At 42.1% G+C, this 13,757-nt stretch overlaps 1 protein-coding gene across 2 annotated transcripts in view; it reads left to right on the forward strand.

Moving 5' to 3' along the window:
- The window catches only part of LOC138972510 (uncharacterized), a 323,114-nt gene that overhangs the window by 24,265 nt on the left and 285,092 nt on the right, over positions 1-13,757 (forward strand). For both annotated transcript variants that reach the window (XM_070345157.1, XM_070345159.1), the window contains exon 6: positions 11,295-11,579. In XM_070345157.1, the coding sequence (XP_070201258.1) occupies positions 11,295-11,579 (285 nt within the window). The remainder of the gene's footprint in view (positions 1-11,294; positions 11,580-13,757) is intronic.

A 13,757-nucleotide genomic window follows, 5' to 3' on the forward strand; every position in this document is an offset into this window, starting at 1 on the left:
CTGTACAACTTTCCCTTTATACCATTTTTAATCAAAATTGGCCAGAGCAGTCTGCGTGAGATACTGTCAAAACATTTCTCAAAATCAATGAAAGCTACATGTGTGTGTGTGTGTGTGTGTGTGTGTTAGAGACAGTGAGACTGATTTAGAGAGAGAGAGAGAGAGAGAGAGAGAGAGAGAGAGAGAGAGAGAGAGAGAGAGAGAGAGAGATGAAATAGAGAGTCAGAGGAAGTGAGAAAGCTACAATAAGAGAGATGAGGCGCATGCGCACGAGATAGAGACAGAAACAGAGGTAGAGAGAGAGGGACAGACACACACACACTCTCTCTTTCTCTCTCTAAATCAGTCTCACTGTCTCTAACACCATACACACACACACACATACACACACACACATACACAATCGGCACAAACACGCCCACACACGCTGACATACACGCACGCACACACACACACAATCCTCTTTCTCTTTCTCTCTCTCTCTCTCTCACTCAGTCTCTCTGTCTCCAACACACATATTATCATGAACAGACTCAAACGCACACACACTCACACACTCACACACACACAAACACACACACACACACACACATACACACACACACGTACACACACACACACACACACTCACACACACTACCGCGCGCCCGCCGCAGACTCTTATTACTATCAAATCAGCACAGCGCTCTGGCTAAAAATAACCTCAGCACAGGCCATGGACTGATATCTCTACGGCGACTGTATGCAGTAAAAAAGGCGATCATCGATAATTTTTCTTGTGCGTTCCCATCTTCAGCAATAATAAACCAGCACTGAGATCTGCCTGAAACTTTGGCACCAATTGCCTCAACCATGTTTTGCTTAGCATGCAAAGTCACGATTTTTTGTCCTTAAACCCTAAATTAATAAGAATATTTATTTAGATCTTTCGGAAAAGTTACGTAATTCAACAAATGATATGAACAGTAGACATAATTACCTTTTCCAGCATATAAAGTTCAATTAAAATGGATTGTGGTTTAACGCTTTTCTGAACGTTTGAAAATTGTTGCAATAATTGTGTGGCCAAGTTTATAATATAAGAGGCTTGTAAATTATGTTGATAAACCGGAAAATTGAAGATATGCATTGCATGAATAGAATACAGCGTGTCTTTTCATATGAAGTTTGTGTAGCGCTATTGAGTTTTTCATTTAAAGAGCTAAAACATGCATCTGAGTTTTTGAAATAGCCATTGAATGTGAGATGTTGTAGCCCATTTATATCTGAAGCTATTGTGAAAATGTGAATATCAAGTCATTCGCCAGAAAATGAAGCTACAGGCAGATTCCCACCTCTGCCCCTTTTATTTCGCTCTCTTTTGCAACGATCAAATACTGTCCGAGTAGATATTTCTGAGTGAACTATCAAGTAATTGGAAGGTGTTAAACAGCAAGTGAAAAAATGTGTTTGCGTGCAACCAGGAGGCCTTGCATTTCAGAAATTGTGTTACGTCACGTCATATTCACTTTTTTGGATAATGTCAAATCTTATCAAAGACGTTTTGTAAGCCACAATCTAATCACATACATATCAGAGGTAAGGGCATTCATCGGGCTTTTAGTTGCAATTACCTCGGATGAGATAGCTTATAAACACTAAGTGTGAGAGTTCATTTCCGAAGAACACCCCCTAATTGTGTAAGTCAAAGTTGTCATGGAAGCCTTTTGAGAGACACTATGACAGGTGTAAGGTAGTGTAATGGACCTAACATGTACGTAAATACATAGAAAAATGCCTGGTCTAAACGTAGTGGCAACAGTTATAAAGATACCTGTAAAGAAATGTATGCGCGAGACGATAACTGTGTGATGAGTCTCATTCAGACAAATAACGCCTATGCGTATCCTTGCATTTTCAGGCAGTGCTGGTTTTTATTTACATTTGAACCTCCAAAATGCCCGTCAATATAAAGTAAGAAGATGGAATGTATCTGTGGTTGACAATGTGCGCCATATTTATTGAACCTTCACTGCAAAAATTAGGGTGCATACCGTTTTGGGCGGTTTTACGTTTCACTGAAGGAAAAACAGAATTTAGTGCGTTGTACAAAACTCTCTGGGTAACATGATTTACATAGAATAAAGAAGTACAAGTTATGCCATGTAGTCACTGAATGTAGGTTGAGCTTGCGGAATATTGTTTGAATAATACACCTGCAACGATGACGTCAAACGTGACGTCGAGCGACAGGTAAGCGATGTAAAGTCCAGAATGAGCACTGTATACTAGTTGGTGAGACCTACTGCCTAGGTCAGTCGGTACTCCCACAAACAAGTTGAATGGCATGGAAGACATATGAATATACTTTCTAAATTGTTTTGTCGTGGAACTCAGCATTAGCAGCGTCAATTCACAATTCGAAGGCAAAACATCCAAACGACACTGAGCACACAAAAAGAGGATATTTCTTCAGTGCAACAGATCTCATGTTAAACAGCAGTGTTTAGGTCAGAAATATATGGGTATATGACGAATTGCCTTTCTTCTGCTAACAAATTGGTTTAAAGATTTGAGCATTATTTGGGTATGACGTCACAGGTCCCTGTTAATACCTACTCACAAACATAAGGGGTTTTGACAGCATGATTCTCCTTAAATCGTGAAAAAAAGGCCAATAAAACTAAACAATATTTCATATATTTTACATCAGTGAGTTTCGTTGGAGTCGTAGCCAACAGGGCTTACCTATTTTGTTTAAAACTGCCGCGCAGTCAGACTGATCCAACGTGTGAAAGTGAGCGCCAACAAGGTTGAAAACGACAAGAAATCCAGGGTTTTGAGAATCTTTGTCCTGGGTAGTTGCAGTTGTAATGCAATAGATATAAAACGACACGAATCAGTTTCTTTAAATTACACAGGACGCTGACAAATACTCTCTTCTCTATGCGTGTCATATGTGAAAAGAAACAGAACCTAAGAATAGACGTTGTGACGGTTTTCCATTAACACTTTGTGAACGTTGGTAACGTCACAGAGACATATGCAACATCATTGAAATTGTGCATGCTTAGCAAGTGGTTGTATCCCTATACGTGTCTTAAGTTTCATAAGCATTCTTCCTCGGGATCAAATGTTGTGTCCGTTTCAAAAGAGACACAAAATACTGTGATTGGTGAGTTTTGCGCAATCTTTTTCAAAGGACACGTTTTAATGATTTCGTTCCCCGCCTTCCGATAGGACGTATACAACCTTTATAGGCTATGAACAGCCAGCTCAGTACCTGTTGCACAAAATATATACTGTTCAAAAAAAGAAACGCATAGTTGCTACTTGCCAAATTTGTTTTATTTTTCGAAAAAATTAACAGAAAATCCAATATTTAGATTATTTGTTTGAAATTTGGTATGGACACAGTTGAATGCACACACAGTTCATTTGCATCTTCAAATCAATCAGTCAATCAATACGATTGGGTGCCGAGGCTGTCAAGTCAGTAGGGGGTGTGACTGCCTTGAGCAGCAACAACTGCCCGGCACCTTCTGGGCATGGACTGGATCAGATGCCGGATATCTTGCTGTGGGATGGTGTCCCACTCCTCCTGAAGTGCCTGCAATAGATCGCGGTGATTTGCCGGCGCTTCTTCTCGCCTGCGCACACGTCTGTCCAATTCATCCCAGAGGTGTTCTATCGGGTTCATGTCTGGCGACATGGATGGCCAGGGAAGCACCTGGACATGGTGGTCGGTGAGGAACTGTGTGGTGAGTCGTGCTGTGTGCGGGCGAGCGTTGTCCTGCTGGAATATGGCATCCTGGTCAGCCAGAAGAGGAAGGGCGTGTGGGCGCAGAATTTCCTCCACGTATCGCTGGGCAGTTATGCGCCCTTGGACGTGCACCAGGGTGCTCCTTCCAGCGGTATTGATCGCCCCCCACACCATGACGCCTCCACCACCATGAACGGGTGCCTCATCCACACAGTTGGGCGCGTAACGTTCGTTTACTCTCCGGTAGACCCTCCTCCGACCATCATGTCGCTGGAGCAGGAAGTAGGACTCGTCGCTGAACCACACGTGTCTCCAGTGATTCCGGACGGTCCAGCAAAGGTGCTGGTTGCCCCACTGCACTCGGTTCTGGCGATGGCGGCGGGTGAGGACAGCTCCTCTGTGAGGTCTGCGAGCTCTCAAACCAGCTTCATGCAGGCGGTTCCGCACGGTCTGGTCCGATAATCGGTGTGGCCCGGGGAGAGCCTGGACAGAAGATGAGGCCGACAGGAAACGATTCCGGAGGTGGCGGAGCCGTATGAAGCGGTCGTGAGCAGCAGTTGTCGCCCTTGGTCTTCCCGCTCGTGGCAAGTCAGCAACGGAGCCAGTGGCTTGAAACCTGACCCACAGTCTACTGATGGTGCTCTGGGACACGTGGAAGTGCCTGGCGATTGCACTTTGACTTTGGCCTGCTTGTAAACGACCCAATGCAATTTGGCGGTCTTCTCTGCTCAATCGGGCCATCTTTCGTCGCTGAATTGTCGTCTGATTTCTTTGTGGCGAACAATCCGCTTTTATGGGTTTTGGAAGACATGGTGGGAGCTCAATATTCCCCGAGTTTCACGAGATTACACTGAAGCATGACGAGTGGTCATGCCAAATGAGCAATTTTGACATTGTAGCCACTGATAACGCATGCGTCACGTGCAGAGCTCACTTGTGGCAATGGACGAAAGGTCGACGACCAGATAAACATTTTCTGCAGTTTGGTGGATATCCTTGTAGCCATATAACTAAATTAACCAAATATTACAAGCTATGCGGTTTTTTTTTGAACAGTATATGTACGTATTTTGAAAAAGTCTTCGCTGTAAAACAAAAAGCAAAACAAGAGGCGAAGCCTTCAAGGCTCACGTAAGAAATAGACAAACAGTAACACAAACTCAATCACTCCGTCACACATACACACCCACACACACAGTAAGCTTAGGTGACACTGTGCAAGAAAGAGAGACACTAGATCTAGATCTGTCTGTCTGCATGTAGCCTATAGTCAGGTCGTCATTTCCCGATTTTGACCTTAACCCCTCAAAAAATACCTCGGAGAATGTTTTGACTGTTTTGAACTCTGTGATGTCTGTAGATTACAGATCCGACGGATGACACTCTGTCATCCTTGGGCATTTTGATGTATTCAAGATGGCGGACAAGATGGATTCCAGACTGCAAAATAGTCAAAACTGCATGCTATAAACTAGCAGAACTGTATTTATTTATGTTTTCCGGGAGATAAAACGGGAGTTAATATGCATAACAACAGTTCCATGATTAGCAGACACTATAACCCGAATGGCTGGTCTGTTGAGGGACCGTTAAAACTGGTTAACTGAGCAGGATGATATATATAGTTAGTTTTAGCAATATATTTTTTCAGTTACAGCTAATGGTTTAAGCTTATAATATTATGTGTTGTGGGCTTTGATTACTGTTGCACTTTGCTTGACCTTCATCGCATTTCAAGGTCATATGAATGTCAAATGTTCATTCAAATGATAAAGGATTATACTATTTTTGAAGATAAAATGACGAAATGTGTTCATCTTCTTAAAACTTGCCATGAATAAAAACGTTCACCAACACTGAAGGTCACACGTTTTCAAGGTCAAACAATTTCAAGGTCATATATTTTAATGTCTGCAAAACCATCACGTGCATCACTTCAAAGATCACTGTCAAGAAGACGAAGCTGAGATTGTATGGCCATGTAACAAGAAGAAGCGGGCTCAAGAGAAGATAGAGAAGACAAATGAACAGAGGGACAGATATCATTACAGAGTGGATTGGGAAATGTTTTGCAACTTCCCAAAAATTGCTCACAGCCGCTAGAGGTGGAGACAGCTTATGAAGCGCTCGTCGTTGAAGTGGCCCTACCATCCTGGTGGGTTCCAGAATCAATGAGTGACTTGGTCGGTGAGCAAGCAGATAACAACTTAATCCTGGAAAAGTGGCTGTAATACCCACAATAACTTAAAGTTATCTTGTGCTCTTTTTTTAAGAAGATCTAGTCAGGTGAGGAATGTATACATCAGACGAAAGGCCTGTAAGGTGTCACAGCGCCAAGCGATTCGTCACATGGAATCCCTTTTGACACCATATATACACAGTGTTGTGTCAGTTAGTGACGCCCCGAGGAGGTGTATTAGGCGTCATGTCAAGAGGCTAAACCTGATGTACCATGTCTCACATACAAAAGACCTCTATCTCATAACGTAAAGGTCATGGCGACGAACCAGGGACACTGGTTAGTATGCACTTTACCTCGCCGATGACCACACAGGATGATGTGTAGTTTCTTTCTTTCTTTATTTGGTGTTTAACGTCGTTTTCAACCATGATGTGTAGTTTACCACTCCAGATGACCAGGCGGGATGACCACGCTGGTTTACCACACAAGATGACATGGTCATGCAGTGAGTTTCCAGTTTGAGGGCAGCCACCATCGATCCTTTTTTCAATTGCCGAAATGGTAGCGGATGACTATGCCTGATGACCAATAAATGACAACGCCCGATGATTACGCAGGATGTCATGTAGATTACCAATACGGGTGACCGGTGAGAATTGCCAGTGCGAATGACCAGTGTGGATGACCTGTGCAGATGACCATGAAGGATGACCAGTGCAGATGACCAGTGCGGATTACCGGTGCGGATGTCCAGTGCAGATGATCATGAAAAATGACCAGTGTGGATGACGAGTGCGGATGATTAGTGCGGATGACCAGTGCAGATTATCATGAACGATGACTAGTGCAGATGACCAGTGCAGATGATCATGAAGGATGACCTGTGCGGATGACCAGTGCAGATGATCATGAATGATGAATAGTGCGGATGATCACAAAAGGATGACCAGTGCGGATGACCGCAAAGGATGACCAGTGTGGATGACCGATCCAGATGACCAGTGCGGGTGACCGGTGAAGGTGACTGTTGCACATGCCCAGTGCGGATGACTACGATGGATGACCAGTGCGGATTTGTGCAATTTCCAAGGAGTAGACATCGACATAAGATGGCACACGCACATTGACCGACTGCGCAACCACAGCATGCTGTTGCACATGGTAAATTTCTCCACAGCCACACTTCAAAATTAGCATGACTTCAGTTGGTGTAGGTTCTACTCCAGGCGGTTTTCTGCCCATCCTACAACCACCCGAAGTCAACTGGATCAAGATTTGGAAGATCCCCGTAGAATTGCAATACAGCCCTTTTCAGATGGACGTTCAGCAATGGGCTGATGTGGGCGGTAGTTTTTGATTTATGTGGACTGGTGCTTGGAGGTTCTAGCTAGCCAGGTTTCATATCTCTCACGTGATATGTTGTTTGAGATTTTGCACCTGTAGCACTCGCTTACAAACTGCGACATTTGCTGAAAGACTTCACCGATTTTCACGCATGGATCTTCTGCAGAGAAATCAAGCACTCCTACGAACACACTGGTTAATGAACAGCTGTCACCAGATGGTATACGCTTCCATCTAAAATAGCTCTATCGTCTGGTAAACAATCAAATCGGAGAAAACTAGTCTCTTACGATGTTCTTTGATCATCGCCCGCCATTTTGTAAGATCAATTTACAAGTTTTATCTTCGACACACCATACGCACTAATCACAAGTCCACGAATAACACAGGTTTCACATCTTCTCAGCCTGGATGTAATTCCATACACACTCATGTGCAAATTGTTTCCATTTAGCAGAATGAAACACGTCAAATGCCTTTGTTTTTTGTCTTGGAAGAGGAGCTCAAGTACGGACACGGACAACACTACAGGCCATACTGTACGTGTCGTCATATTACTCATTACGTTTTCCCGACGTCATGAAGTTATGACGCCATTCTAGCCCTTTTTTCTATGGAATGCCTTTTGTGTCTAAACAAAAAAATCAACATTTGCTAATTTTCCTATAATTAATTTTGTCTCAATTTGCCCAAGGATTTAAAGATGTCATCCTGCGGATTTGTAAACTTCAGGAGTTAAACTACCCAAAACCATTAAAACATTTTCCGAGGTATTTTTCAAGGGGTTATTGCCCTGCCGCAAGGACTACTACTTACATGGACACGACTGCCAAATAGTCTCGGCCCGCTCAAAATAACAATCACCGAGACCACACACACCACGCGAGAGAGAAAGACTACAGGGAGGCATGCCGTCATGATGCATTAATTGACGTCAAACACTTTTGACCGTGACGTAATCTTATGCGAGCTTTATCCATAGTCTTGGATAACCACTCACACATAGACTCGGAAATGTTAAAGTTTCTACCACAGACATACACACGCACAAACACACACACACACACACACACACACACACACACACACGCACAAACGCACAGACAGACAAAGTTACGATCGCATAGGCTACACTTCGTGAGCCAACAAGTCGCGTAAGGCGAAAATACAACATTTAGTCAAGCTGTCGAACTCACAGAATGAAACTGAACGCACTGCAATTTTAGCATCGTCAGTCCACCGCTCGTAGCAAAGGCAGTGAAATTGACAAGAAGAGCGGGGTAGTAGCTGCGCTGAGAAGGATAGCACGCTTTTCTGTAGCTCTCTTCGTTTTAACTTTCTGAGCGTGTTTTTAATCCAAACATATCATATCTATATGTTTTTGGAATCAGGTACCGACAAGGAATACGATGAAATTGTTTTTAAATCGATTTTGGAAATTTAATTTTGATCATAATTTTCATATTTTTAATTTGCAGAGCTTGTTTTTAATCTTGGCGGTCGGCAAAAATTGAAACAGTATGGCATGGGCGACCTCTGGGCCAAATTTGGTGCTTTTGGAAGAATCTGAACCAAAATATCCCTCCAACCCTGGCTATCAGCGTAGAGGCTATAAACAAGAAAAATTAATAATAATAAAAGGCATGCATTACTTTGTGGAATGCGATATTTTTACATTTTTACATTTTTACAAATCACGGGTTAACAACACACATTTGCTGTCAAACGTTTTTCATGAATTCCCTGCAGATCCGAATAATCCTTAAAAGACTGCCATATTCGTAGCGTTCATTCATTAATTCATATTGTTTACATGTGCCAATAATGTTATAAAACTGTACCTAAGGGGGGATATAATAACGATTGGCTGTAGCTTTCGAACACAGAACAAATTATTTCAGTATTGCAAAGTGGTGTTGATAGTGTCGAATGTAAACAGAACAGTCTCAAAGTGAAAGTGGATGTTTTCTGGAAATTGCGCAGGCGGAAATTATACGATCTCTCACAGCACATATTCGCAAGAATAAGGCCACAGGCTTGAGCTGACAAGCTACAAGTACATCTAATTTTCTAATAAGCCTATTAACTCACGTGTCCAGCAAAAAGTTGGCGAGTTCAGTAACCCCTTTGTACTTGGTTCTCAATTTGAAGCGATGGGCCTCTGACGAAAACAATCTTTCTTTCAGCGCTACCCAGCGCTGGTGCTGCGTGGTGATGAAGCAAGGATCGAGTCCACTTTCTCTTCTCAGTAGACTTAGTGGCCTTGACAGCTTTAGACGGGTTTACTTCTATCTTTTTTGCCATTGTACGCAACCGCGCTTTGACTGTCTCCGACGCCATCTCTTGTTTACGGTCTAAAAATAGGCCAAGTCCTGGAGAACTGTTGCTAAACAATGCAATAAAGAATTAATTATTTCTCGTAATTGGTAAGGACTTCAAACCTAAAACTTTGCAGGAAGCTTAATTTATACATCCCCGCAACGATGGGAAAAGCCCTGGAAGTAATTAAACTAATTAAATAGGACTATGTCAGCCTTTAACAAAACACAGTAGGCAAACCTATTACAGCACTATTTTGGAAATAATTATAAATTCGGTTTCGAGCTTGTACAAAAAAAATACTACTAGTTTAATGAAAGAAACAAAATTAAGACTGTTGCGTTGTGGTATCCTTCGTACTACATTCCATAAATATTCTGTTGTTAGAATGGGTAAATCCCATAGTGCAGATTTGACATAGCTCGTGTTGTGTTAGAGAAATAGATTTCATTGACCTTTTGTTCTATTCCTGTAACAAAAAAAATATTGGTAAAACAATAAAGAGAAATTCTATCTTAAAAAAGCAAACAACAATCTAATTTGTATAATTATTCATTGGTATTGTACATAATTCTGAATATTTACACTCAGATAGCAATTACTCTTCTTGTGCTTGCAAAATATGTGTCGGTGTGTATCGATATGGAACTCCATTAGAAACTAGACACATTTTTAGTGACGAATAAGTGGTTGAAAACGACGTTAAACACCAAATAAAGAAAGAAATAAAGAAAGTTACGCATAAAGGTTTAGGAACATAGAATTAAAGAAAAGAACAAGTTACAAAACGAAAAAAGATTGGACCTGATGTCGGAAAAAACCCATCCCAAAACAAGCAAACTTCTTCTTCTTCTTCTGCGTTCGTGGGCTGAAACTCCCACGTACACTCGTGTTTTTTGCACGAGTGGAATTTTACGTGTATGACCGTTTTTTACCCCGCCATTTAGGCAGCCATACGCCGTTTTTGGAGGAAGCATGCTGGGTATTTTCGTGTTTCTATAACCCACCGAACTCTGACACGGATTACAGGATCTTTTTCGTGCGCACTTGGTCTTGTGCTTGCGTGTACACACGGGGGTGTTCGGACACCGAGGAGAGTCTGCACACAAAGTTGACTCTGAGAAATAAATGTCTCGCCGAACGTGGGGACGAACTCACGGTGACAGCGGCAAACTGGATACAAATCCAGCGCGCTACCGACTGAGCTACATCCCCGCCCCTAAACAAGCAAACAAAACCGCGACGACACTTATCTTAATTCCTGTCCAAAAGTAGTTTTTTTTTCCACGTGTATTTTAACAGGAGGTTTGAAGCCCCACACACATATGGGAAAGCCGAGGCTAATAATGGCGGCCACCATGTGCTATGTCCCAAACCCTACTAGTACCGACTGTGCATTAAAATAGGCTCTTTGGCCGCTCGTCTAATAGTACTGTAAACAAGTAAACAATTGTTGCATGGCATAACATACAGATAAGCTGTTGTTGCTCAGAAAAAGAGCCCAGATTTATTGAATGCAACAAGTGGTTTTGTTCAATAACTTTTAAACAAATCAAGTCTGACCAATAAGATTTTGAAAGGTGGTAGACACTGAAACGCTTTAGTATTGTCTTGCGCGAATATCTCAAAAGAACCTGTTTCCTTTGAGATGCAGACTTGTTGCTCCAATAGGACGATTTGTATGATTCGATTCAAAACACTATGCAGGCAAGCCCAAAGTTACAGTACGGCCATCACTGACCGGCACGGAGGGTCAGTCCACCACGTTAGTCTGTGACGTTCAAACATGCCCGCCCCTGACGTCACTCCAGTGGTACAAGGGCGGACAACCACTGGCAACATTCAGCATCAGGCACTACACAGGGGGGACAATCGGCAACCCTAGCCTGACGATTCCGAGCGTACAACTGGACGATGCAGGAAGCTATCACTGTGTGGCATCTAACTCTCTGGGGTCTACAAAGAGCGACACCACAGTGTTGACTGTGCACTGTGAGTATTTCATCCTAGATTTCATCGGTTCTGGAACCGGCTTTCACTTTTACAGGGTTTGAGCATGGCTCAGCTTTTCGGTCTTTCTCCACCCCTCTGCTTCTTTCTCTCTGTAAACTTGTAGGGTTAGTTATTTTTCGGTAACTTACCCAACAACCAAAATCACTTACCCAACAACGGGCCTGAATCCTCGATAGCTCATGGGTAGAGACTGTACACATTGTGGATCTACTTTTTGCGACTCAAAAGTTCAGAACACTCTAATGTACAAAATATACATTTCTGAAGCAAACAATACAACCATACCGCATTTAAACCAGCAACCACAGGCTTGAACACATGAATCTCAATATAAAATTCATGAGTTTGGTTGTTTTCTGAATTAAGATCTGCCGTGTACAATCGTTTATTGTTAGCAAGATTCCAAGGAAAAGTAACTCTCATACGTTGTCTAGCGACACGAGTAGTTCCCCTTCCAGATTTCGGCTGCATCGACAAGACTGCAATCCGACGGTCAGTTTTCAACAATATTTCATTTTATAAACAGATCACACGCAATCAATTGAAAACATTTAATCAGCTTAAAGAACATGCAGCGGTTTCATACACTATTTTGGCCCAGAAAACTGAACTTCATCCAGTTTGTAACGTTGGAACACGGGTGTAAAACTTCGTCTGCTAGTCACATTCGAGGAAAGAACATTTCCTGAGCGATACCAAAACATGAACAGAACACACACTATCTGCCTTTACCGCCACAGCAGAATGACAACATAACTGTGTACTTGATTTTAGTTCAAAACATGGAAACTGACAAGAAGTGTTAACAGAATTGAATGATACAACCGCGCATTCGATCAACCTTTCGCACAAAAACTCCTCTTTTCTTTGAATAACTGAAGAAAGGAGGAATAAAGAGGTTACATACCTCGTCTCAGTGATTATCAAAAATAATGGTCGAAGTTAGCGGATCATGAAAAATGCGAGCTTCACCGTGTAACCTCTACATCTCCGCCATATACGATGTGTGTCTTTGTGTGCTGTGTGTGTGTGTGTGTGTGTGTGTGTGTGTGTGTGTGTGTGCGCGTCTGTGTTTGTGTGTGTGTATGTGTCAGTTAGTGTGTGTGTTGTGTGAGGCTGAAATGACTTTTAAGAATTAAAGAAAGATTCGCTAAAACGGTTGACTTCAGAAAATAAGCAATAATTTTCTGAACCATGAAATAAAAATCGAAAACTCCGTTCGATCTTTTATTTTGGTAGATTGATGACAACAGCCGGAACTGAAAGTACCAGAACCAAAAATTAAGGGCATTAATCAGGTAAACTAAGAAGATTGTCGTTCCTGGCGCGCACTTCACATGTCCGTCAAACAGTGTCGGAGTGAGAGAATTTTTATTTTTTTTCGCAGTTCGACAGTATATGAGGCCCTTCTTCATATCAAAGTGTAAAGGTTGCTGAACGATGTTTTTCCTTTCTGCTTGTTTAGTTACACTTTAAGTCACGCAAAACTGTTTCAAACCATAATCAGAGAGAGAGAGAGAGAGAGAGAGAGAGAGAGAGAGAGAGAGAGAGAGAGAGAGAGAGAGAGAGAGAGAGAGAGAGAGAGAGAGAGAGAGAGAGAGAGAGAGAGAGAGAGAGAGAGAGAGAGAGAGAGAGAGAGAGAGAGGGAGAGAGAGAGTAGTCACCGACAAAGAGGGGAAGCTAAGAGAACAGAGACAGACAGACAAGGAATAAGATGAAATTGTTTTTATATTGATTTTGGAAATGTAATTTTAATCATAATCTTTATATTTTTTTAATTTAAGAGCTTGTTTTTAATCCGAATATAACATATTTATATGTTTTTGGCCCTGAATCTCTACTATCTTCTAAAACGTTCCTAAGGAAGGGAGATAACTCAAATCAAAGTTATTTTTCAGCAAACTGAGTATGTTGTCGAAGTGAGAAACAAAATGCTAGTAATAACATAAGACCAAAACATTATTTGACAAACGAGTCCGTACCACGGAACCACACACACCAATAAAGCAAACTCCACTGTTACCGCCCAACGAAGCATCCAAATATCGGAGGACGTAAAATGAAATTGAACAAAAGCATGGCGGCTGCCAAACCAAAACACTGATCTAAAAATACAGATCAGTGAACCAAAAAGGGGAAAGGGAAGTAACCTGCGGG

The sequence above is a fragment of the Littorina saxatilis genome, linkage group LG8 (assembly GCF_037325665.1).
Source record: "Littorina saxatilis isolate snail1 linkage group LG8, US_GU_Lsax_2.0, whole genome shotgun sequence".
Taxonomy (NCBI): domain Eukaryota; kingdom Metazoa; phylum Mollusca; class Gastropoda; order Littorinimorpha; family Littorinidae; genus Littorina; species Littorina saxatilis.